We start from the raw sequence: 27,772 nt of genomic DNA on the forward strand, positions 1-27,772 counted from the left end.
GAGCTATCATTTGTGATTTGCCAGGTCGCTTCCGAAAAAGAGCTATATAGCTCAGTGGGACCCTTACCTGGTACAATATAAAAGTTAATAGTTCATACAATGATGGTGATGTGCTTGCATCTCCCTTCCTGCCTCAGCTGCTGAATGCCATGGTCTCGAAGCTCTCCTCGCGGGATGATCCTCTACCTCAAGACGAGATGGAGGGAGTGGATGACGATGAATGGGTAAGCTGATCAATGACATTGCTACGTGTCCCAAGAAGAAGCAAGGCTACAGCTTGAAAATTAACTTGCTACATTACTTCATTTCCTATAACACAGCAAACACAAAATATATACATTGTTCTATTTTATTATATGTTTAATCGTAAAGGTCTTTCGTGATTGCTTGGTAGCTTAGATTAACAACTTTGCTGCAACATCGTGCTGGATTAAATTGTTCAATGCCTAGGCGATGCATCCTCTGTTTTTGTAACATTTGCTCCACAATGACACGTTCGCGTCCGAGTGCTGTGGCATTATTACATTGTTATTCTCTTGTCACGGGCTATCTCTTCGGTGCTGCCGAGCTAACCGGTGCGCGTCTGTGCGCGTCTGTGTGCATCTCTGCGCGTGTGTATGCGTCTGTGTGTGCCTGTCTGCGTCTGCATGCGGCAGGATGATTGACGCTCACGTTGGAGCTGCTGGGTCACAGCCCAGGCCAGCGTGCCCGGCTAGTGACGCCGTCCAGGCGGAGGGCGTCAGGATGTGTCTGGTGGTGGTGGTGATCCAGGAGCACCGTGAATACAGGGTGCTTTGTACGACCTCTTGCTTTTTCTTGCACACGATTCGGAGTGTGTGGTATTTTCCAAAATAACTGATCACCGTGTTGACCACAGTAGATATTGGCCTTTGAAAACCTACATTTTTTATGAATTACCTGAAATCAATAGGTAAATAAGGTATTCAATACTCGTTGGTTATTTCGGTAAAGTCACGTAGATATAAAAGAACCAAAGAGAGTGGATTCCTGCAGTCACGAAAGCTTCAAATCAAGGTATTAAATACATGAAAATTATCATAACACAAAAAAATGTAGAAAGAACCAAGAATACAAAAAAATGTGTTATAATAAAAGAAAGTACAAAGTATTAAATAATAGTTTATAAATTAACTTGAGCACATCACTTTATCTCTCATCACTTAATCTCGATTCGCAGATAGCCAACATCGGGGATACCAAGTTCGTGCCGTACTTCACTTGAAATGCACGCGAGTTTGTAAAACTTTGATGATTGTAATCCATGTCCACTAACCCGCATTGACCAGCTTGGTGAAGTTTGGCAGAGAGGGCCCCATGTCCAAAACAATGTACGGAGGCCTTCATCCAACAGTGGATTGATAAAGGACTGAAAATTATTGCTTTAACTAATTCTTTTTATATAAATGTAGCTTTACTTAGCCTAAAATACATGCTTTGAATTATCAAACTAAACAAAAACATAACTTGAACAGTTAAAATACTTGTGTAAGTTCTAATGTTGTAAACCTTTGTCAGATGACCGTTTTTTAAAGGCGCTTAAGAACGATCAAGTTGGGACTCTTAACGGACCATGCGTTTGCCTGACACCCCCAATGCATGCTAAGGTGGTGTGTGACCCTTAGATTAAGGGGTGATCTTAAAATTTTACTCAGAATGCATTTTTTTTCCATTTTCGTTGACGAATTAAATTCTTTGGCAAGCTCAAAATGATGGGACCATTTAAAATAAATAAAATACTGTTTGTAAAACATGGGAATGAAGTTCGACTCAAGCAGCACACGTCGTGTGTATGGAAATAATAGCGGGCATTAAACGTGAAGGGGCACCGCAGTGGCGAGAAAAGTGAATGCAAATATTTAAAATAACCAAATATAAACCAGAGCAAATACAAATGAAAGCAAAACCAACCATGAGGTCACTCACTCACCCACAAGAACATTGACCCTCGAGGTTACTCAGCAACTCACTTGGCCAACCAGGCACCCAATAAGCCACGAGCTACGAGGCCACTCGCCCACTCGGCAATTCAGCCCCCCATCAGATCATTCAGCTACCAACCAGTGCACCCACTCACCAACCAAGCCACCCAGCCACCCACGAGGTCACACGGCCTGCCACGAGGCCAGGGGTCAGCAACCTGCATCTCCAGAGCCGCTTGCGGCTCTTTAAGGACAGCTTTGTGACATTTAGTAAGGACCACCATATCGTATTCACACGCATTGTGGCTCTTTAAAGAGGGTTTTTTTTCCGAATTCAAAAAAATGGCTTGTTATTTTGGTAGCCAACCCCTGCACTAGGCCAACCAGCCAACTACTAGGCCAGCCACTCGGTCACAAGGTCATTCACCCACGAAGCCACCCACTAGATCAAGGTCATTCACCCACGAAGCCACCCAGCCACCCACTAGATCAAGGTCATTCACCCACGAAGCCACCCACTAGATCAAGGTCATTCACCCACGAAGCCACCCACTAGATTAAGGTCATTCACCCACGAAGCCACCCACTAGATCAAGGTCATTCACCCACGAAGCCACCCATTAGATCAAGGTCATTCATCCACTAAGCCACCCACGAGATCAAGGTCATTCACCCACTAGGCCATAAGGCCATTCACCCACGAAGCCACCCAGCCACCCACTAGGTCACAAGGTCATTTATCCACAAAGCCACCCACTAGATCAAGGTCATTCACCCACTAGGTCAAAAGGCCATTCATCCACGAAGCCACTAGATCATCCACCTACGAGGTCACAAGGCCATTCAACCACTAGGCCACAAGGCCATTCACCCACTAAGCCACCCACTAGATCAAGGCCATTCAACCACTAGGCCAGAGAGCCATTCACCCACGAGGCCATTCATCCACCCACAAGGCCACGCATGTGGCAGGCAGGCAGGCGAGGCAGGTCCCATACCGGCAGGTCTCGGCACACGCCAAGCAAGGTGCAGTGAGAGTGTCACCAAGCTGGCAGGGTTCGAAGGACTTGGGTATGGTATTGGTGGTGGGTTGAGGTGGCTGCAACGCCGACACTGCCGAGATCCACCGTCACCGTGACACTTCCGAGGTATTGACATTGATACGAACACCGTGCTGAGATCGTGGTGGGTTTAACGACACATTTATATTTACGCGATCTAACCCCGATAAATCACCATGTGTTCTAGATAGTGCATTGCCCTTGTACTGGCCTGACACTGCTAGTCTAGGCCACGAACAAGGCTGCCGTTTCTGGTGCAGGCCAGATATTTTCAGAGCGTATTTGTGTTTGCATGTTCACCACAAAGTGCTGTGTGTGCTTAATACAGACTGATTCCTTGCAAAAGATGTATATTTGGTGTTTGAACATCTTAACACAACAACTATTGCATAGCCACAAAGGGGTAACACATTCCTATTGTTTCTAGCACGACCAAACAATTTGCTGCAAGCCCGTTTTAGAAGAGCATTCGAAGTAGCCCTCTAACACTTTAAACGTTTTCCCTTTTTTTACATTTAAAAACTTAATTTGTGACATTGTTAAGCAAAGACATAAAACCACTTTTTTGGATGTAAAAAATAAAAGCACGGAATCTTAAACAGCAAATGTTTGTGCTGTTTTGCTTCACCTTCTAACCTATAGCAGGTCCCTGCAGGGTGGGCTGGTAGGAACATTGGAATTTTGCGCAATTTTATGACATTGTTACGCATTCCTGTTACGTGACTTCCAAATGTTGGGTGCAATAAGACATATCAAGTCTCTGCGCTGTCTATTGCTGATTTTACACCCAACAGCACGAGATTTCACTTCGTTAAAGTATTGAAAGGGGACGGACGGACACATTAATCTATTGCAGGCTGGTACACTCAGTTTACAACTTCGTTCCGTAAAAGGCATTTTTGTCTGTCTGTCCATCTGTCTGCGTACGCTCGCTTGCGGGGGATTTGGCTCTCGGACCGTGGGGTTCACGTCGAAAAAAAATTGCCGGGCGGCACGCCCCGGGCCCCGCGGTGGGTATAGACTATTTCGTTCTCCCATCCCTAAACTCTAAAGTGGTTTAATTAACGATTGAGTGCGATTCTTATTTATTTATTTACTTTTGCCACCCGGCTCGCTGCTGCGCATGCGCGAAACGCTGACGCGAGTTGTTGCCCCTGGCAACACACGCCGGAGGCTGGCGGCCATTTCTCATTCGCGTTCAAAATGTGAAAAAATGTACACGCAACGCGGAGGTAAATTCATCAAAGTGTCACGTCCTCTTCTCTCCCCCTCCACCCCAATGTGTGCACTTACTATTATAGGCTCGGTAGATACTAAAATTATAGCGATTAAATAGTATTATTATAGCGATTAAATATTATTGTAGCGCGGAGGGGGGGTGGAGGTGTTGCGGCCCAGCCCCCAGCCTCGGCCGGCCGGGCAATCTAGGCGAGGCCGGGGGCTCTGCACGGGACTAGGCCACATCACAGCACTCTGCCACGTGAGTACTTTGTGCTATAGAGTCGATATATAATGCTAGTAGCGGGAAAATATATATTTTAAAACGTCTGAAAACTTAAAAACATAACTTACAAATACAAATATATAACTCGGTAATTAAATATTAAACCCGAGCGCGCCAAGAATCGATTCTTTAAATCGAGTATAGGGATCGAAGGTTGTAGATTCCTTTAGAATCGCCCAATTCCCGTTTTCAAAACTTGCTTGCATGTCGCCAAGTATTAACATTTCGAACAGACACACATTCATTCACAAATTTACCTTTTACATTTAAGATACATAACGTCAGCATGTACTGCTGTCTTCATAGCAGGTGCCACCACAGTCAGTATGTAATGCTGTCTTCATAGCAGGTACAACCACAGTATGTAATGCTGTCTTCATAGCAGGTACCACCACCACAGTATGTACTTCTGTCATCATAGCAGGTACCACCACACTCGGTATGTACTTCTGTCATCATAGCAGGTACCACCACACTCGGAATGTACTTCTGTCATCATAGCAGGATACCACCACAGCAGTTTCCACTGCTGTAGTGAAAGCAGGTCCCACCACAGTCAGTATGCACTGCTGTAATCATAGCAGGTCCCACCACAGTCAGTATGCACTGCTGTAGCCATAGCAGGTACCACCACAGTAAGTATGCACTGCTGTAATCATAGCAGGTACCACCACAGTAAGTATGCACTGCTGTAGCCATAGTAGGTACCACCACAATATGCACTGCTGTAATCATAGGTACCACCACAGCAGTATGCACTGCTGTAATAGCAGGTACCACCACAGTCAGTATGCACTGCTGTAATCATGCTGATGTTGGTCTTTAAGTTCATGCAGCTGCTGCAGCAGCAGGTCACGCCTGTGCTGTGACGCCACCTCCTGCGTGTACCACGCGCACCAATCCACCTGACCTAGTCCTTGAACGGCCACGGTGCCGTCGTAATCGCACACCGGGTGCACGATGTTGAGGAGGGCGTAGACGCCGCAGTCGGAGCCGTTCGGTTGCTGCGGCCCACAAGCACCGTGGCGATCGCCACCGGCGTGCTCGCCAGTTCGGCGCGCACGACCCGGGCCACCACCGCGTTGGCGAAGGCCGCGATGCTCTTGGCGTTGCGTGACTGCCACCGCACAGCCATTGGAGTCGAACAGCATGGCAGTCGACCTTGCTGGGCACGTGGCGTTGACGATGACCAAGATCTGCCAGTGCAGCTGCTCGTGGATCGGTATGATCCACACCAGCCTGGAAGACGCTCCATCGAAGACGCGATTCAAGTCGTCGAGATGGCCCGCCAAGAACTTCGTGTACAGGAACGTGTTGAACAGGTGGACGTCTGCCGCTCGCGGCAGGCAGTAGAACTGCCTGAACAGGTTGATGATGGTGTCGTTCAACCACTGGCCAGGTTGTAAGCAGCGGAAGTCGTTCGGGAACAGCCTTCCGTACCCCGGAACGAAGAAGACGTCGACCGAGACGGGGGAGCGGACGACGTGGAGTGACGGCCGGGCGGAGGCGGGCTTGGTCGCCGCTTCACCGCCACAGCAGACTCTTGCGGCGTCGGAGCTGGCTCCTCCGGCCACGACCGTTTCCTGCGCAGGACGAGCGGATCGGGCGTCTGGGGCGCGGCACCGCGTCGGGCAGCCAACGCGACGCGCGCGTGCTCCAGTCGGACACCAGGCTCTTCGGGCGCCTCGTCCCTTATTGGGCGCCCGCCACCGTACTGTGGCCAGACTGCGAACATCCTCACTATGTCCACACCGCCGATGGTTGCACTGAACGTCGGTGATCGCGACAGAAAACTTTTGCAGTCAAGCAAACTGCAATATGCCAAGACAGTCACTGAACTGCGCAGAGTGCACGACAGACAGACAAATAATCCCTGGTGGGCAGTGTGGAACCTGTTGTTCCTACCTGTAAAATGTGTGTAAATGTACGCAATCTCCACACAACTTTTAAGTACTATGGTTAGGAATGTTTGGAGATGTACCATGGTTTATATGGTATTTTATTGGTGTAAGCAGCGCATGCCAAATCCGAAACCAAGTCTTGCTCACGGGCTCTAAATATGATTTGCGTACGGAGGATATCATACTTTGTTCAAGCTAAAAACAACACTCACCAAATACGGATAAAAATTAGTGCCGAAACTCTGCGGATGGAATTCCGGATATGCACGACAGACAAATAATCCCTGGTGGGCAGCGTGGAATCTGTTGGTCCTACCTGTATGATCGGCACCGTGTGGTGAGATGTTTACTACCTCGCCTGGTATAAAAGGTGGTCAGGGGTTCAATCCCAACCCTGACGCCTGCTGTATATTTGGAGTTTGCATCTCTTTCCATGGTCGCGTGGATTTTTATCTGGGTCCTCCATGTTTTCCCTCCACATTTAGAAGCAACATCACGCGTTTACATTATTTGGATGCTATACATTTCCACGTGATAAGCCACTTCGTTGAGCAATCATTTGTGGCCAGGTTTCTTCTGAAAAAAGAGCTATATAGCTCAGTGGGCCTTACTTGGTAAAATGATTTTTTTATATATATAGTTTAGTTTAAAGTACAGACTCCAACACTGATGAGTCAATTAAAATCACCGCAAAAGTTATAATTCTCATATCATAGAAAACATTTTGTGTCACTTTATGCATTTCCCCATGTGTGTATTTGGGCTTTGTGTGTTTGCACATTTTTTGTATTTCTTAGTGATTTTCTTTAATGAAAATGTGTATATATTTGGCCATTAAATGTTAATGTTCAGGAAGAATTTCTTGGGTTTCACATTCGACTCGCGCGAGATGTTAGCATCGCAAGCGTGCCACTAGAGGGCATTTTTCGTTCTTCGCACAAGCAGAGCGAAGGTCAAGTGACGAGCCAGTTTAATTAAACTGTCCTTTTTTTTTACAAAGAATGAAACGAAAGATTATCTTTGGAAAATACTTTAATATTCTGATATGCTACATTCAACCAACAAGTGTTTATACAATATCTTCTTTAAAATGATCTTATGTACAGTGAAGGCTACAAAAGAGCATCTGCACCCAATAATGTAGTACAGTTCATGCCAGTACATGCAGTGGCATTGTTGAACCTACAGTATATATTACAACCCCTCGATTAAACAAGGGGAAAACAGACCATAGTATTGACCTACCACCATGTGACAAAGTACTCCGATGTTGAATTCAAATGACCCAATGAATCACAGCATGGGACACAAAGGAAAAATCTGCAGGTGCTTTAGACACAACGACATAAAGGTACCATCTGTATGTACATACACAATAAATATAAATACCTTCTTGGTAAAAAATATTTTAAAGTCAGCAGTAAGTTTTACTGTGAATGCATGCACACAAAATACTGAGGTTTGAGGTACAATGAGTTTTGAAACGTACTGGATATAAAGAATACAGCATAGAATACAGTACCAATATATAGAGTGAAGTCTACGCATGAGTAGAAAAATAAACTAAATTATCAAAATGCATGCAGTAGAGGCTCCACGGTATATATTTTTTAATCAAAATAACTCCGGAACCACCGGCACTGCTGTAAATCTGTGATTTTTTTTACAATATATAATCTTTTAAATACAAAATACACAATTTAGTAAACAAATAGTGTCTTATTGGTTCCCTTATTACCCCCAAAACATGCTACATCAGGCCAGTGGATAATCCAAACCAAGAATAAGATGCCATACAAAATAACAACAGCAACAAGAGGATATCTCAATAGTTCATGAAGGTGAATTGTTTCTTCCAGCCTCGCCAGTGCACAAGGTGATGACGGGTTCAAGTTCAATACTGCTTTGCTGCTCTACGCATCCTCCGCGATTGCGGATATACAAGGTCCACGGCGGTTACCAATCGCTATTCGATTCGCTCCACCTTCCCATTGATCTTCTCCTCGTATATCGGAAGAATCGCGTCGTCGTCTTGCACCTCTTCGTAGACAACGCCACAGTCGAAGTCCTCGCTGGCCTTCTTGAAGTAGTATCTGCAAACAACAAAAATGACACGCGCCGCTTAATAGAGGTTCACAACCCGCACTCGGTCGTTAAACTCGGTTTGCCGAACGAATACAAATGATAAGGTCGTGCTTGTTACACACAAAGTGCTCGTCACAAATGAACCACGCTACCTCGCTTATCTCGTCAAGGAGCTATAAACCATCCTAGCAGCAGCAGCGGATTGTGGCCATCGAACAAAGATGGCCACCGCATCGCGCACTTTCAGATGCGCTTCCGTGGCTGTCTGGAACGCTCTTCCTATGTTAGGGAAGCCACTGGAGCTATGTACTTCAAAATCTAAATTGAAAACGTATTGTTTGTGTTTGGGTTGTTATTCTTCCTCCACACCTCCAATTAGCAGGGTTGGCTACGTACAGTGCAAAATAAGTTCAACATAACAGACATAAATGAGCAAGAATGACCAAAGACATTTTTTAAAGTACATTAATTCATGCCCAATGGCATTTTAAGATTGGTATGGAGGAAATTTGTGTGATATTTTATTTTTGACATGCGAGTAGCTTCACGAATGTCTGCAGTTTTCAACATTTTACGCTAACTTGGTAAACCCTCACCCACCTAAAACCTTATATTTAGTCTACCGTAAAAGATCAGAGCCACACAGGCCAACATGATGCTTGAGACGTTAGGGTACAGTGCTAGATAGCGAGCCAACGCTCTGAAAATAAGCGAGTAGGAGGGGGACAGAAAAAAACTTAAAAAGAACCATTAAGGGAAAACAAGTTTGACAAATGTAAACAGAATAAGCCTTGCACTGCAGGGCCCTTAAGGGGTTCAATATAAACAATAATGAATAGTGTTGGAGACTGAGCCAAGTTCCCCGAGTAAAGTATGTCACGTATGCCAGCATATCTGAATTTGGCAGTCAGTAATTTCTTCGGCCAGAGGTGAACAAATGTCCTGTTCAGTTCTTAGAGGCTGCAAAGGAAGCGATTCATCCTTGCCCATGACTTGAAATGGGAAGACTCTTGACCCAACGACTCTGATAAAAAAAAAAGTTTCTTGGACATTTAGCTTATTGGGCAAACAGTACAATCTTGTTGCTGTACAGGCAGAATCTGCATCGTGTTTAACAGTATTCTGAGCATGTCAAATGTTCCTAAAAAAAGGGAACTATACCTGGCTATCCTTGGGCCTACACTGGCATGCGAGGACGATTTTTCGCAAGGACATTAACAAGAAATAATTTGCGCAACGTAGCTGATCACGAGCAACACACACACATAGGTGCCAACACCGCGAAGCATACTTAACTCCAACCACTACGTATGTGCCCCGTTACAAGAGACGATCTGAGAAACTGCCAAAGATCACACGTTTGATGCCAACCGATACAAAAAATAAACAGACGTATATGTTTTTCAAGCTTAAAATGAGATTAGTTTGCCGAAACTAATTGCAAATTGGAGAAGCTTAGAATAGTGTGATGTTACCTCTTACTTCCTCCTATAGCTTAGATGGCTAAAACCAGGTCATCTACATTTTACACTTTATGCCATTACAAACAATGAGTCTGCAAGGCCTGATTAGTGTAGAACTAACAAGGCAGAGTTGATAATACACGACCCCACCCAAAGACAAAGATCCCCGTATAGCCTTAACAGACTGTTGGGGCAAGTGCTGTGAGCGAGCACCTATCAAGGCTGGCACGGCACATGATGGGGTGGATGACCAGCACCACACCCAGCCGCCTTTGTCTCCCAAGTGGCGACATTTTCCCCTTGCACCAGGTACTCATTTGAGCCCGAGTCGACCTAGGGGAGGCTCGGGGCCAGTTCAGATAATCGTTACAGCCTTGAGCGGAAATCGAACAAGGGTCGCCGGGTTCATAGCACAGCGCGCTAAACCGCTGCACTACCGCTCCCCCACCACCCCACCTACACACAGACACCTACCCATTCTCAGGACTAACAGGATATTTCCTCATAGGGAGTGAACAAACCAAAAAGAGAGCAGCCAAGTTAATGTACAGGGCCTGATCTTCTTCAGTGTGCGAGTCATTCAGCTACGGCTAATGAGCCAAACGAGAATGAAGAGAGGCACACAGTGCAACAAGCAGATATTAAAGGGGTCCTCTGATCCTTAGGCACCTGTCAACGTCAACCTCTTATTAACGTGCCTTGCATTCCTTCCCGCCACTGCCAATAATGGTTCCTCTTTACTGGGCGCCTCATTGCCCAATGACAGAGTGGCTACGGAGCAAGTGAGCGCCGCCACCACCACCGCTGCTTCCTGCATTCTCTTGCACCAAGCAGCAGGGTATAGTTAACCGGCCCTCTCTTGGAGAAAGAAAAAATGAAATGTCTCGACACAGACAACTCTAAAATATATATTTTTTCCTCCCTTCCGTCGTGTTTAATACTAAAGTATGTTTAAACAGGAAGCGGTGGTTCTGTACGATGCAAAAAAAAGACAAAGTAACGGTAAACTTTCATCAATCATTACAGCAAATATGCAAATTGGCTTGATAGGGCAGCAGCTTGATAGGGCAGCAGCTTGATAGGGCAGCAGCTTGATAGGCTATCTTGAGAAGGTAACTTGATAATTATATCACGGTTTGCAAAATGCTTCCATAAGCTTCTGCAGCAGTAAAAGTGTTACACATCACTGCTCAACAATTCACGGCTTACCAAGCTCTCATGGCTCTTTTAACCGGCGACATTCTGCTTATAACACGATGCTTCTTGGTCATATATCTCGAACACGATAACTCACGTTTCCTCCAGAGCAAGGCTTATTTTACACGAACCTCTCCAATATCTACACATCGTATTTTAATACAGCTGGCGGCGTAAGTTCATTCTCCCAGCGCTCCATTTTCTCTCGAAATCAATTACAACTCCGGTTCCTAAACTGAAAACCCACTTTCTACATTGAACACTAATTTCTTTAGAACTGCGTGTTGTTGTGTTTAGTGTTGCTGTCCTTCCCCCGTACCTTTGATTAGCACGGTTGGCCACGTACGGTGTGAAAGAAACTCAACGTACATACATTTAGACCTAAACTTTGCCTTTAACTTCCTCAATAGTTTTTAACAATACTGGATCTTTAACGTGAATTAAAACCAAAGGCGGAACACTGGGGAAATCTTACGAGGGGCAAGACGCATTGTGTGCCGTAAGGCTGCACTCGCATTCTTCAGCGCTGATAGTGCTAGTTAACGGTTAACCTTGCCCTAACGAGGGAGACTGCACAGGGACATCTGGCTCCAATATTGTAATGACAAAAACATTGGTAGTACATTTTTTCTGGTGACTGTCAATAAAGATTGAATTTAACAAAGGCAGCATTCTACAGTTTTCTAAGATAATCCGTTTTAACTAGCCTTGTACCCAAGCTTGCCCACGCATGTGAATAAAGCGACGTACTCCAAAGAGGGTACCAACATTTGCCTTGGTGCCAATTAAATGAAAGGCGAATAAAAAATAAAATATCAATCGCTTTGAGAGTTTTGTAGTTTTTTTTGCCGTGTGGTTTCTCCTTTGCTTCAGCTGTTTCCAGTTCCTACAACTGTCTCACTCTTTTTGTCTCAATTTCACCCTGAATGATTCAAGATGAGCTTTGGGCCAGCTTTCAAAGAGACGGCGAACATTGGGAAAAAATAGCCATGCAGCTCTTGCTAATTGCAAACAGCTGCATCGAAAACGTGTTTCATCTGTGGTACCAGACTCCTGGAGGTCCAATGGCTAAGTCGAGGAATGTTTCAATGCGAGCCCAAAACATTCAACGCAATATGCCATGATCGCTTCCAGAGAAAAGTGGGGGGGGGGGGTGGGAGGAAAAAAACACAAACCCCAAAGCTGGCCCCACATTTGAAACTCAATTAAATTATTACACTTTCATTTTCAACAGCAGCAACAACAAAAAACCCGCACCGCCATGAATCTCTTCATTACAGAACTGCATTCTTCATTCGTTGATTCGGTCGAGCTGCCCTCCGAATGCCGTGGGTACAATTAACATTCTCACAGCAACATTCGGGTTTTATATATAGATAGATAAAGCGGTGGCGTTTTTGTTATTTAGTATCATTGTTATTGTTTTTTGTTTCTATGAAAACTGCGACGTAAAAGAGGTTTTCCAACAATACACATTGATGCCCCACCGGCTTCACATCTGCATTGCATTTTCCTATTGATGCATAGACAGAAAGTCGCCAGCTATTAAACCAGTAAACAAGGCACGGCTACGGACTTGCCCGCTGCGATAAATCACATTCTACACACACACAAAAAAACGTATGATCGGAGGAGCAAGTTTTTTGTTCTAAACGTTTGCAGGCCGTATGAACATTTGAAGGTTGCGTAATAAAGGCGTGGGAGCTCTGCAGTCCGTGGTCCGTATTTCTAAGCCCAACACAAGTGCCATTCTGCGCATCTGAAAAAAGCACGAATTGTAGATTTTTACTTTTACCAAGACCAGGCAAAAAAGGTAGTGGGGGCGGGGGGCTACTTCTGGTCGCTTTGGGCCGGAGAAGCTTTGAAAAAAAGCAAATAAAAATATTTGCCAAGCTACTATTATTTTGTCACGTGTGGGACCCACTTCTACCTCCAACACCCCCCCCCCATCCAGCACTCAGCAAGCCGGTACCAGCCCCGACGACTTCAAAAGGCCAAGGGGGGGGAGGATTCTCCCTCTGGCAGTGGCACAAGAGGCGCGAGAGGGCAAGCATGGCTGAACCCTCCAACCCCCCATGGGACCTGGTCAAACACGCTGGGCAAATACAGCTCTAACCCCTGACCCCCCTTCAAGGGTTGCAGAGTGCTCAGGATCTGGGATAAGGGCGGGAGAAGCGAGATGATAACCCTGCTGACATTACCATGCTCTCGGACAACCGTAAAACAATCTCAATACAAGTATTCCAATAATCGCTCTCATGTCTTTTACAACGTCCCACAGTTATACCATCTAGTCGAGCAGGCTTTCCAGTCTTTCATACTGTGAAGGGCAGAACATTCTTCTCCAAGTGTGGCATCTGCAACATCCTATTCAATTGCTAAACTGTTTTAAAGTTGGGAATTTTGGATTTGTTTTGCTAGAGATATCGGCATAAAATTCCTCCGCTGATGTTAAGGCATTCTCTCGTGTTCTTCTTCCATCTTTCTCCCCAAGGGATACTGCTTTGGGACTTACCGATCAACAGCTGTGCTGCCTTCGCGCTTCCACTGCTTGCTATGATGTCAATCAAGTGTTGTGTTTTCTGATTTCTTTTCTAATACTTTGCCTACCCTTTGACAGAGTATAATCTCCTATTTTACAGAGTATAATCTCCTATTTTACAGAGTATAATCTCCTATTTTACAGAGTATAATCTCCTATTTAGCACCTGAACGTATTCTACATATCTCCTCTTCCTCAACATGACTTCTGCTGTTTCAGACAATTTGTCATTTGGTTATTAACCTTTCCCCAAATATAATGCACTAATGATTGCTGTGCTATTTCTAGCATTATTTATGATTGCATCAATTATTTTGGACACACGATCCTTATGGAGGTACCCCGGGGTACCAAATAATACAAAATGGCCGAGGCAATTAAATACTTTATTTCTGGGACACTATTTTTTCTAGAGGTGTACTTCACTCCGCGACTGGGGTACCAATCAATCCGACATCAGTGCTACTCCGCCATGTCGAAACACAGCAAGGACGATTGTGCTGAAACCCCGAACGCTCGTACGCACCGCAGTGCATCGTGAGTACAGCTCGTCGAGATGAGTCGATTGCCGCATCGCTGACCATCAACAGACTAATAAAAATGACCACATCACGGACAATGTGCAAGAGTCGGGGTACTATGGTACCCCAGGGTACCGCCATAAGGTTCACATTTACTCAATGTTTAAAGAAAAATAAAATACCGAATCTAATTTAATATTTATGGAATGATGCCTCAATCATTATTTTCGGAAAAATGTGATAACTCACTTGCACAATTACGAGCTCATTAGGCTGTTATCATACGTATACAAACGGTTCGATACGATCACTGGGAAGACAAGAACAGGACACGGATAAGGCAAACATTACCATGAGCAAGCTGGGTTTCAGGAAAGGTTTTTCTACCATTGAAGAAATTCTCCAAATCCGGTTGTGGAAAAGACAAATGAATCTCCTAAATATGTCGAGCCTTTATAGGTTATGGAAAGGCATTCTAACTCGGTGGAAATTAATGCAGTAGTGCAACTTCTCACAAATGCAAACTCTCTGAAAAAACATTCTTAGAAATGATTTCAAAAGTTAGCCACACTGAGAGGACATGAAGTTACAAAATATAAAATCTGGAGCCAAATAAGAAGATACTCCCGGCAAGGTTATTCTCAGCGGCATTACAACTTGTTTTCTGAATAATTGATTGGGGATAAACAGGATTTTGCACATGAATTGAACAACATCCTAACAGTTCAATATTTGCTCAAGGCAGTCATTAAAAATAACCAATGAAATTCGAGCAAAGGAAATTATTGACCAACTTAATGAAGAAGGTTTGGAGATTCATATTCTTGGTCACGTAGAAGGGAAACAATAAAATAATAAAAATATAAACAATAAATCAAAAGGTTTGGAGAGTTGCCCTCAAGATAATGAGCTAAACCCAATTCAAGAGCAACAAGTTTGCTAAACAACTGCAGACATCTGCTCATGGTGCACAGCTGGAAAACATATCTGGAGTACCAAAGACAGTTAAACTATAAACTAAACGATTTAAAAAAATACGTTACCAGGTAAGAAGGCCCACTGAGCTATGTAGCTCTTTTTCAGAAGCAACCTGGCTATCGCAAGTGATAGCTCAAAAAAGTGGCTTATCATCACGTGGAAATGTATAGCAGTCAAATACTCTAAACGCGTGGCGTTGATTCTAAATGTGGAGGAAAAAACTGAAGCTGGAGAAAAATCCATGGGGAGAGACACAAGCAAACTCCAAATATGCGGCAGGCGTCACGGTCGGGATCAAACCCACGACCCTCCTGTATACCAGGCAGTTAACATCTTATTGAAGGTGGACCAGGATCAAAATGTAAAAGCGGGGATCACAAGAGTAGTTTGTGGAGAGCTTTTGAAAGATTAAATTTAGTAATGAAAAGTAACACGCCAATGTGACTGATGGCACGCCAAGCATGGAGATGGAACGATAAAATCAGCTCGTGTGGCAGCAGCTATACGGACTGTGGCACCGTGAAGTCATCAAAGAGGGCGACAACTTTGGGAGGCTTTCAATCCAGCAGTGGATAGATGGTGGTTGATGACGATGCGTGTTAATTCCTAATTAAACTAATCACTCCATAAACCGCTGCAAACTATACATGTGCACACGTGCTAGTCTGTACACATGACAGTTGTAAATGTATACTCTGCAACTTTACAGAGAGGTTAATGCTTTACAAACTCCAGACCCACAATGGCTGTGGACAGGTGTAAACAGTGATTGCCATCTAGTGATCCTCGCAGTACAAGTTCATAACACTGGAGTTGGATTTCATCCAGAGCCGTGATTTTTTCTTGATATCGGGGCTTATTTTTTCAACGAGTTTAAAAAATAAATGAAAAAAGAGCAAACCTATTTCAGTCTTTCCTCGTGAAATGCATCTAAAAATAACCAGAATTAACCAAACATCATTTTAAACGGTTCTGGAATTCTTGGCACAGCACGATATGCAATTAGGTGCCACAACGTGTCTTAAAGAAAACCGAAATTGCTCATCTTGAAATTATTTAAACACTTTCTGCGGTGCTCCAGAAATTAAGAGCCCACCTCATTACAAGCTTTCCAGGAAAAGTTGGATTAAGATAGCAAAGCATCACTACTTAAAAAAAATGACATTCAAAGATTTGTATGTACAGAATTTGATGAAAATTATAGTTCAAGTGTAAATGTAAGCCACAAGCTAGTCAACAAAGAATACTTCTAAGAGTATATCTTGCAGGATTTAATGTGTAAATAACAGCCTTCAGCTGTATGTGAGCAGCACGCTGGTTTAATGTTAAGCTGAGATGCATCGGCTTACGGTTCCTGAATGAATACATTGAGGTTGCACGAATTACACTCAAAGTGCTTGCCACAGATGAACCACAATACCTTGCTGAAAGCATCACGCAAAACATAAACCATCATGCAAACTCTGGTCATCCTCGCAGCGGCTTTTGGCTATCCATCGAACATGGTTGGTTATGTACGTTGCGAAAGAAGTTCTCACATACACACAATTTGTGCCATACCTATAGGTGCCTTTCTTGGTGAGAAGCTCCTTGAAGTGTCCCAGTGTGAGTACGTGGCCACGAACAGAGGTGCGGTAGGGAATGGTTTCACCGCAGAAGTAATATACCACCACCACACTGTCGCTGGCCTCCACTTGGCACGCAGACTTCTTGCCAGCTTTGAGCCTGCAAGAAATGCAGGAAGCACAATTTTGCAAGCGTGAGAATTTCCATAATACAACGCGATAAAAAATGTGGGGGCGACGAGAGCGCTACATTTTCGTTCAAAAAGCGGTGCAAGGACTGGCGACAGCCCGCGGAGCTTCTGGTCAAACCGACCGCGCAGCCTTGTTGCCATGACATACCATTACATTACACATTCAAAAACACAAAAATGTGATCGGTGCACTAGATAGGCCAGATACGTGCCGAGGCTACAAAGTGTGGCGGCAGCGGCAACTGCTGAGCCATCATTAAAGGCAGTAGATCACACAGCGGAAATACTTTTTACATCGGCACCACCCCGGATGACACAAAAAAGCCTGCTTAATCATACCCCATAATTAACCTAATCTGGATTTTTTTTTACTGCCCTCAAAATGCAGGTTAGGGGGATAGGCTCTTAGAAGCACGCAGAGTTAAAAGGATAATAATGAAAGCTTTACAGCTTGCCCTGTAGGCTGTCATGCCAGATAGAGCGATAGGACTTCAAAGTCTGGCTTAGCAGGTAAGGCTGTTGTATCTAACCAGATATCCAACAAAGCTGTAAATACTAAACACTCTTTAGAAACTCAGGTGACAAAGTACAACACAACTCCTTTCAACTATTTGCTTCATGCCACCAAAACTTTTTGCTTGCAAAAATATATTAAATAAGCCTCATTGCACTGAAAAGTTACCGTAGTGGACCACCCAAACCTGCAAATAAACAGTACGTACAGTACGGATTAATATCACAAAACGCCAAAAAAAACTTACTCTCTGTCTGCATCGAGGTCTATGGAAGGTGATGAATTGGGATTCTGAGACCCTGCTTGTCGTTGAAAAGATCGATTCCTCTGTAGCGTCTCCTGAGTTTGCCTGTGAGATATAAAACAAAAAAGAATATACAAGTCACGCACTAATTGCCAATGCAGCAGAAACAAGAACAGAGCACACGCACTTCTCTCTCTCCCATGAATCATTTTACATCGAGCGAGGCTAAGGCATCACCGCGTTCACACCATTAATCTTTTTATAGCGAGCGAGGCAACAAGATTAGCGTGCGTGCGTGTGCGGTGGGGGGGGTGCGGGCGGAACACGCCTACCTGCTCCTGGGGGGCACGCGAGCGCTCCTCTTCTCCTCCTCCAGAAGCCTTCGCCTCGCCTCCTCCAGCTGAGTCAGAGGGTTCGGGGCAGGCAGAGGGGGCATGCCGGGGTCCTGAACAAAGGGCTGCGAGGGCTGCGTCCCGACCGCGGGGGCCCTCTGAGGAGCCGTGGCCACGCCGGACCACGCGTGGGCGGCCCGCGGCGTCGCCTCGCTCCCCTTCTTTGACGATGGACCGCTGGGCAGAGGAAACGAGACGGGGGGGGGGGGGGGGGGGCACCGTTTTACGTCAATCTGATTCGCTGGTAAGTACACACGGCGGGGGGGCGGGCAAAAGCTGCCAGCTCCAGAGGCGCGCACGACTCTTTGAGGACGGCTTCATAACGTTAATCACGTATGCATTGCGGCTCTCGAAATATTGAGGGGTTGTTTTTCTTTATTTTAGCAAATTGGAAAAAGAAATGGCTCTTCCTGTTATTTTAGTCGCCGACCCTTGGATATGTAGAATCATGGTGGTGTTGGCTTGTATGCTTTCCAAAACCCACTGTTGCCCCTGGGATATAAATCTACCTACTTGGTTTAAAATATGAACAATTTTGATTTACAGAGTCTAAATGGAACCACATCTCGAGACAAAATAATGGGACGTGTGCGTAGAGGTCAGCCATTACATAAGGTGTCCAAAAGAGGCAATTTGCGAATTAAAAAACACAAGCAATTCAGTATTTATGAAATCATCTTTGTACATGGTTATATAATCTCAGAATGACACACTTCCATTCCTGTGTATGGGCATGTGCATGCATAGGGCAGAATGACACACTACATTGCTGTGTATGGGCATGTGCATGCATAGGGCATGGTTTAAAAATATATATAAATGTGTTTTTCCCCCCCCCTTAAGACTTTACATTTCAAGACTTCAAAGCAAACCACAAGGGTACAGCCCACGGCCTTCTTTTCTCTCTGAGCTAGCACAGCAACAATCCTTGACAAGCCAAAACCCAAAAACAAAACCTTTAAACTCTTTAATAATAATCGGAAGTCACGGTTTACCCACCACACATTTTTGAATCCCAAATAAAAACTCAGACTGGCGGCCGATATGTCAACGTGTAAAATTACATCCATTTTTTTTACGGAGTGACAAATCACCTGGAGGTGGTGGTGGTGGTGGTCTTGGCATGTCTCCCTGCCTCTTTCTCCCCCTGCACCATCCACTGCCATATACGGAAGCGATCGGGCACCTCTTCGAGCACCCGAATGGGTCCCTCCTCCAGTGGTGCCTCCTCTGCCTTGCTGCCACTCTCGCCTTTCGAAGATTTCTTGCCCAGCGTGCCCGGCTTGTTACTGACGGGGTAGAGGGGAGGGGGAAGGAATTGGTGTCATTCATAATGGTTCCATGTACAGGGTTATTGCTTTAGATGTTTTTTTACTCTTTTCCTTGATATTTTACCAGGTAAGGCCCACTGAGCTAAACAGCTATTTTTAAGAAGCAACCTGGCCACAAATTCACTCCTATATAAAGCATATTATGAATTCACGAGAATACAATGTACAGTATATTGCACTCTTCAAGAAATGACAATCCTATGCCAGCAAAGGAAAAAAAACCTAAAATAAATGTGGGCTTTACCGAGTGAGGGGCCATCCATTTGGTACGTACGCATAGGAAACGGGAGGGGGGGGGGGTGAAGCCTCGATAATAATTTGTCTACATTGGACTTCAAATGAGTGGACTGTTTGCTTAAACACGTTAATATGATTTATCCTTGATCGTTTCTGCGTGGATTAAATATCGGTCGTTCTATAGGATTCCGGTGGGGGGGTGCGTCAGGTGAACGTCTGCAGGTGGGGGTGGGGGGGTGTGAAAGGTCCGCGTGCGTACAGGGAGGGGGGGAGGGGTCAAGTTTTGACCAATTTTTGGGTACGTACTAAATGGATGGCCCCTGATCCAACTCTCATACCTGATGAGATGAGACAATGTTTTCAAAATGTATAAAAACTTTGAGCTATCTATGGACAATGCAAAAACTTTAACGAGACTATCCAAAAGCAACGTAAGAATTTCAACTACTATTTCAACGATTTTTATTTTACCAGGCACGGTCCACTGAGCCATACAGCTCTTTTCAGAAGAGACTGGGCTACAAGTGATAGCTCAACCAAGTGGCTGATCACTTGGAAATTTAGAGCAGCTAAATACTCTATTGATTCTAAATGTGGAGGAGAAAAACCGAAGGACCGGGAGAAAAATTGACACGACCACAGGGAGAAAAAAGAGACGCAAACTCGAAATATACAGCAGCAGGCGTCAGGGTCGGGATCGAAGCCACAACCTCCTGCATGCCAGGTGAGGTTATTAACATCTCACCACCACAGCGCCCAAACTTGTCGAGACAATTATTCAACAAATGGTTTGTTGTTGTAACTTTCTGACCTGCCCCTACTGGACATCTGTGAAAAAGAGCTTTATAGCTCATCGGATTCCTCCAGGATAAATTAATATTCTGATTGTGGTTCACCTCGTCGGGAGCGTGTTGGTGATGCCGGGCGGCAGGTTCTCTGCGCCGTTGCGCGACTTCGCCGCGTAGGGGAAGGACTCGGCCGTGCCGTTCACGCCGCCGCCGCCGCCGCCGCCGCCGCCGCCGCCACCGCCGCCGTACACCCTCTGCGCCGCCTCCACCTCCAGCTGCTCGCGGGCCTTCGACGCGGCATGAGCGTGGTGGATGTGGTGATGGTGGTGGTGGTACACCGTGCGGTGGTGGTGTGACTGCGACGCCGACGACGCCGACGACGCGCCGCCCGCCGCGGCCGTTCCCGCCTCGCCCTTGATGGCCGCAAGGGCGGCCTGCGGCCTTACGACGCCTGGGTGGGGCCGGCTGTCCGGGGAGCGGGGCCTCCCTGCGCCGCCGCCACCGTGGTGGTGACCTGGCGACTGGCAGCCGGGCGTCTTCATGACGCGCGACACGTGCTCGTCCAGGATGCTCTCGGGATCATCGTCCGGCTCGGGTGACAGGAAGGACACGGGCACCGCGGCCATCTGGCCGCCACCGCCGCAGCCGGCTGCCACCTGCGTCGTCGAGGCCTGGCAAGTCGCCGTGGCGACGGGGCCACCTTCTTCGCCTTCCTCCTCCTGATTTTTTTTCAAAAGAACACAAAAAGAGAGAGAGGGAAGGGGGGCGGCCCTTAATAAAAGCGTGGAAGTGAATCTCGTCACCTTTCCTACGTTAATTATAAACAGACCGCTTTGTTCACTGACATCTGAGGGGTTTTATAAAAGGAGAGGGTGTTCTGGGGAGGGGGGAGGTAGTGGGGGGGGGGGGAACAGGGGACACACGGAGGGGGTTTAAGAAAGCTGCCCTCCCCATCCCCCCAAGACAATGAAAGCAATGTAGCAGCAGGGCGCCGAGCAGCCTCACAGGGGCTGAATGGAATGGTGGCGGGAGAGGGGGGGGGGGCAGGGAAACGCAGACAAAGACAAAAAGGGCTGTAAATAAAATGCCAGTGCCACGGGGACCCTTAATCTCCTTACCCCTCCTATTTAATCCGTTGTTTTGCTCTGCATCAGCATTGGCCTCCCTTACTCTTAAACCCCAACACGGTGCTTTAGACTCAATTGGTGTGCATTTGAGTGCATTGGTTGAAATTTGGGGGGGGGGAGTTTGTGTTGGCGTTGGTAGGATTTGGGGGGGGGGGTGGAGGGGGGGAGTGGACGCCGTTAGAGGAGGTGGGGGTCGGGCGGGAGTGGGGTGGGGGTACGGGGAGCAGACAGTCGGGCACCACAGTCATCAGCTCACAAGCGGTGACAGACGGAGCGGCCAAGCGCTCCGAGGCACAGACTTTAACGACAACGGGGGGACGCGAGAGCGGCGCAGCTGCACGGCCGGCGCTGGGAGCCCACGCCGTCGCCGCCGCCGCCGCCGCCGCCCGAGACGCCAGTCCCGACGGCACGCGTATAATCAATTCCACATTCCAGCACGGTGCTGCCTTGAGCCCGCGACCGACGGCGGCACACCAAGCCCCCCCATTCCATCTACCAGCTCCAAAACCAACAACCTAATTTTTTTTATAAATGAAAAAAAATGTGAAGAACAATTATCAGAGAGGGACACGGTAAGCAAACATAATAAAATGATTCCCCACTGTACAAGTTCAGCTTAGTTCACCCGGGCAGTTGCCCGGATTAGAGGGGGTGTATTTTTTTTTAAGAGATCCACAATAACCCCCCCCCCTCCAAGCCCACACAGACCCACCAACCAGATCTCCTTTATCGCACACACCCCCCCCACCCTGAGCCAGTGGTGGGGGGCCACAGGGGAGGCGGGCACCACCGTTTTATGTCTTTCAGCAATGAATACCGTATGTGCATAATACCGGCGTATATTCTCGGCAGATTATAATAAAAAATAAACATGCGGTTTTTGTTTGGGGAGGGTGGAATCTTTTATGCTATATACAGCAAAAAAGTATATGTGCGGCAAAACAACCGCAAAAACATTGTCCCTACACGTGTATTTATGCCAGATGTTACGTCTGCAATAAAGTACCGTTGAAGCCGTGTCAAACAAATTTACATTTTTCAACAAATTTAACTCCTATTTGAACACTTAACCCGACAATATTGTCTCAAATTATTGAAATGCATTTGCGTTTCTATGCTTGAATCAACAATCGGAAGTTCAAATTCATTGATAAATCAATGAGTTCAGATTACAGACCTTACCTCAAATGTAGGTACATCAAAGACCCTTTCATCTACACAGAACAATGTGACCTAACTGGTGAGCCACAAACGACCAATCTGAATTTGTGCCCACCGATTTGACTAAAACAGTGTAAAAGAAATTGGCTTACAAGGCATGTTCAGTATAAAACTCAACTATTAAACTATTTTTATGTTACCGGTAAGGCCCACTGAGCTATAGAGCTCTTTTTCCGAAGCAACCTGGCCATACATGATCACTCAATAAAGTAGCTTATCACGTGGAAATGTAATGCACGGTGTCGATTCTAAACGTGCAGGGAACAACCGGAGGAACCGGAGAAAAATCCATGCGACCACGGGGAGAGCGAGAGACGCAGACTTCAAATATACAGCAAGCGTCAGGGTCTGGATCAAACCCACGACCTGCTGTATACCAGGCGAGGTAGTTAACATCATCACCATCAGCCCTGATGATCATCACTGAACTGAACAGATCATTCACAGTGGTCACTCATGGGCACATTCTCTTCTTTGGCTGTCATTGTGTCATCAGTCACATCTATCAGCAATCATCCCTCCCTATGAACCCTGCCCAAGCCCACTTTGTTTAATTAAATTAAATGTCTGTGTTTGTTCTCCGACCCAGGTATTCCTCATTCCATCAGTGTAATTCCAAGCATGTGCATCTACACGTCTGTTACTAACTTTTTAGGGTTTTTTTCATTTTTTAGTTGAAGTATCCAATGTTCCATGCCATAGCAGGTACTTGGCACCTATTGAAAACTTTATTCTTGAGGCACGATGATACGTTGAATTATTTATTTTAATACAATTCAGTTTTGCAAAGCACTCCCATTCTGCTCTCATTTATCTCTTACTGAATCAGTTTTATCCCAGTCCACCTTTAATAAATGACCTAAACATACTTACTCTGTTGTTTTCCAGTTGTACCCCTCCAATTTTTTTTTTTCCAGTGAACAAATTCTACACCATTTTTGCTCTGCTTAAATTAGTCCGATAGTTCATCACCGTTGGTTGTTATAATGACGACACGTCAGCAAATCCGCATCGGCCTATTCTCGCACTCCGATTAAAACTTTCGGAAGGGCATCTCACAAAGTGACCATGAAACAGCCTTGCTGGGAGCATCCCCACGCCGGTCGAGCGAGACGGAGCGACTCACAGCACGGACTCGCCGCAGACGCTCCTCCAACGCCTCCTGGGCGTCCCTCTCCCTCTGCAGCCGTTCCAGCCTCGAGATGAGCTCCGATGCAAACTTCGCCGGCTCCACCACCATGTCCTTCGGCAGCCGAGAGGTCCTCTATGGCGGAGAAGAGATGCCGGACACACGGGGTCATCGCGTGCGCACAAACGGCGACAAAGTTCAGCGATAGAAATAATGGTGTGCCGTTAGAAACACCATCACGCATAATGCTGCACAACTGTGAGGGCATACGTCACGCATATATGGGCGTGCACATGTACGTATGCTGAACTTCTTTCGCACCATACGTAGACAACCGTGATAATCAGAGGTGCGGGGAAAGGACGACAAAATAAGCACGAAAAGCAGTTTTCAACGTAGATGATTTAAAAGTGCACAGCTCCAGTGGCTTCCTAATATCGGAGGAGCGTTCCAGACGGCCGCAGAAGCGCATCTGAATATACGCGATGCAGTCACCGTCTTAAACATTCAATATTCAAATATATTTTCACATCTGAATATGAATGCATTTTTATTTTGAAACCAACTGACATTTTGAACTGGGAAATTTGAATTTCTAAACACCTGCACGGTGTGAACAGAGGGATCTGTAACCACACTCGGACACCTCCGCCCAAAGACCGTTTGCGGAAAGCTAACATACTCCCATCTGTCATGAACTCAAACGTTACGTTTACTACAACTGAACTTACAAAAAAGAACAAAATCAAAACTATTTCCTGATAACAAAATGTATAAATATGTCATTGGTATGTACAGCTGGACTTTTTCGTGGAACCATTAACATTTAATTTATTCCACGGAGGTCACAAATCCTTAAAAACCTTTAACACCATTATATACGGCCTACGAGGACCAACAATACTTTAAAGTGCAGTTACAAAAGCTTATTCTTTAAAATTACAAAAAAACACATTTTGGTTGTAAATCACCACAAATAGGTGAGATGAAGTTCATTAATGCAAAATATACTGGTTGTTTTTTTTTTAGGTGACAGTCACAAATAGGGCAAAAACATATTTTCAAGTTTCCATGTGGCCATTCTTGCTATGTTCAGAAAAATGCTGTATCCTTCAGTGATGTATGTGGCTTATTAAAATTGTGTAAGATGAAATACAGCTGGAGAAGGAATGCACAGCAAGACATATAATAAAAGCAGAAGACACAAAGAAAAAAAATTAAAATTCTTTTCAAATCTGCTTCCATTCCAATCCAACGATCAAAGATAATTGAGGATTTTGAATCAACTTTTTGCCGATTGGCTTGAGCAAGAAGGCATAAAAGATTTGCTGCAAAGGGCTGCACAAATAATCCATGACCCAAGGAGGCCATATCCTGCCCATAAGAAGATTAAACCCCAGCCAGAAACGTAGCTTAAAAACTTTGGAGGAAGCAAATCAAAGCACAAAAGGAGGGTAAAAAACTATTTAGCCGACCGCAAGATTGAAACTCATGCAAGTGACGCTGGTGGAAAAAAACCTTGCAGTTTTTTTTATCACTCGTCGTAGATTTTCCCGCACACTACGTACGGCGCGAAAGAAGTTCAATGCATGCACGCATGCGCACACAGACGCATTTTGTCAAAACGTGAAACGAATGCCACATTCGTGTGTGGTTGCGTGCACCGTCAAAATGCAGCAAAACGTTGCACTCAGCGAATGCACGAATACTTACGGGGATGTGCACCACCTCCGTCCTCCCGCTGTCTTTCGCAGACTGCCGCGTATCTCTCGACGCGCAGCTCCTCAGCCTATATGGTGGGATCCCATCGCTGTGATCACATGCATGGAAGGAGGGGGGGGGGGAAACAACAAAAAAGGGAAAGGTTCATACAAAAAAATAACAAAAGTCTTTAAACATTTCTATCGATTCTAACCGAATCAATAGTTTCATACCCTCCAAAAAGGGCCCACAAAGACTCTTTCCCGTTATTTACTGGTCTCCTTCTGATCCTGTGTCGATATCTGCAGCTTCTGCCCTTGGGAGGCTTTGAAATGCATCTTTTTTTTGTTCTCAGAACAAATGTACAAAGTTCCAGCACACTATCAGATGCGCGCTCTTTGTAATGCAATATACAGTTGTAACCATTGCAATGTGACTGATACACGACAGTAACGATAATAAGTTTGCAAAACGCAACGACACACTTTTTAGCGTTTGTGCATTTTTGCCGGTACGTGCGTGCGCGCGTTTCACAATTGTTTGCATCGATTGCTTTTATAAGTCACAGTTTGGGGCTAAATTCTCGCCACCCCCCTCTGCTTAAAAAAAAAAACAGCTTCACGGCAACACGTGTTTACTCCTGTTGCTACAAAGTGATAAGTTTCTCATTTCCCTTGCCAAACCTACCCCCCCCCCCCATTCTCCAAGGGCCAAGAGGAGGAGGAAGGGGGGGGTCCTATTTTTTTGCACAGCTACTCTTTTCGCTCGCTCATCTGTCCTTTCAGAGAGATGTCAGCGTCTGCCGCACACAGCTGCCCGCCCGCCGGGACAGCACCCGCCCACTCCCCCCTCCCTTTGTCCCCCGGACCCCTTTATGAAGGCGGACAAAGCTGTGAAGAAGGGGAGAACCGCCACTCGCCCTCCCCCCACCACCTCTGATCTGCCCCACATCAAATGCAAAGAGAATCAACTCGGGGCGGGGAGGGCCCCCCACCTCCGCCCACCCCCCATCCTCCCCTCTTTTGAACCGTGCTTCCCCCATTCATCTCCTCTCCTCTCCTGTGTCAACAGTAAACTTTTATTTAATATAAAAAAGAAGATAAAAAAGAACCCAACCCCACGTCGGACTCCCTCCTACCCTGACACCCATATTCTCCTTTCCACCAACAGGCGCCCCCCCCACCGGGCCCCCCCCCATTCCCACTTTCTTTCAAAGCTGCAAAGCCCCTTTTTGCAGTTGTTTTGAGCAATAACATTAAATATGCATTAGAAAGCCCTCTTCCTTCCTTGGGACTTAGGGATCATCAACTCTATTTCACTTGCGCACCATAAAAACCTTCCACCACAAAAAAAACAGGTTGTTTGCAGTTTAGGGTTCTCGCATTCCACACCCTCCCAGCGCTTTATTTCCACACACAGTTCCGGAAGGATCTCTCGCGGGTAGGGATCGGGTTACGGTGTCCATAGATTAAACACACATTGCATGGGCCTCTCTCTCTCTCTCTGTGCCTCTTCGCCTCTCCACTACAAAGTACCAGATACAAAAGCCACAGCTTTTTGTGATGATCTTTTATGTGCAAAGTGAAGGAAATAAGGTTTCTGTTGCCGTCTAGTATCCGTGTTACAACATCTTCGGGGGTTTGTAATGTTAAATACAAATACCGAGTATATATTATGTTAAATGAGGAAATCTCAGATCAACTTAAATACTATTGCTGGAAAACAAATTCTGTGTACAAAAGTAGGGTAGGGCTTTCGTATAATTTTATTATTTTATCCGATTAGTGCGGTTGGCGACATACGGTGAGAAAAAAGTTTAACATACACGCATACATTGTCTTTGCATTTCAAATATCTACTTAGCTTGAAGTCCAACGACATAATTCTATGCACATTTAACACGGGGATGCCAACTCGACCCACAGATACCACCAAAGCATCTATCGTAATGGGAACAAATTTCCAAAAACGTCTTTCCTAAATTTTAAATGCACCGTTCGTTTTTAAGACGTAATGTGAAAAAACAACGGTATTTGCGCATTGTTAAACATTTACTCAACGTGTGAAATCAACTCGACGAATCTACATTTATTTATAGCGATGGCTTAAAATCTGGATGTGCGTGGTGACTACCAAAAAG

The 27,772-nt window shown here is 45.6% G+C and overlaps 2 protein-coding genes across 5 annotated transcripts in view; one reads left to right on the plus strand and one right to left on the minus strand.

The window, feature by feature from the left end:
- The window catches only part of CORO7 (coronin 7), a 44,650-nt gene extending 41,050 nt beyond the window's left edge, over positions 1-3,600 (plus strand). For both annotated transcript variants that reach the window (XM_032960981.2, XM_032960982.2), the window contains exons 28-29: positions 138-224; positions 657-3,600. In XM_032960981.2, coding sequence (XP_032816872.2) covers positions 138-224; positions 657-665 — 96 coding nt within the window. In that variant the 3' untranslated portion in view covers positions 666-3,600. The remainder of the gene's footprint in view (positions 1-137; positions 225-656) is intronic.
- Positions 3,601-7,420: 3,820 nt separating this feature from the next.
- Positions 7,421-27,772, minus strand: part of LOC116946113 (axin-1-like) — a 38,343-nt gene continuing 17,991 nt past the window's right edge. For all 3 annotated transcript variants that reach the window (XM_032960983.2, XM_032960985.2, XM_032960984.2), the window contains exons 4-11: positions 25,645-25,741; positions 23,929-24,066; positions 20,563-21,173; positions 19,193-19,387; positions 18,039-18,275; positions 17,710-17,811; positions 16,753-16,917; positions 7,421-8,499 (exon numbers count right to left, since the gene is read on the minus strand). In XM_032960983.2, the coding sequence (XP_032816874.2) occupies positions 8,373-8,499; positions 16,753-16,917; positions 17,710-17,811; positions 18,039-18,275; positions 19,193-19,387; positions 20,563-21,173; positions 23,929-24,066; positions 25,645-25,741 (1,672 nt within the window). In that variant the 3' untranslated portion in view covers positions 7,421-8,372. The remainder of the gene's footprint in view (positions 8,500-16,752; positions 16,918-17,709; positions 17,812-18,038; positions 18,276-19,192; positions 19,388-20,562; positions 21,174-23,928; positions 24,067-25,644; positions 25,742-27,772) is intronic.

Source organism: Petromyzon marinus, chromosome 26, assembly GCF_048934315.1.
Source record: "Petromyzon marinus isolate PM22_M1 ecotype Great Lakes invasive population chromosome 26, UKy_Petmar_22M1.pri1.0, whole genome shotgun sequence".
NCBI classification, from domain to species: Eukaryota; Metazoa; Chordata; class Hyperoartia; order Petromyzontiformes; family Petromyzontidae; genus Petromyzon; species Petromyzon marinus.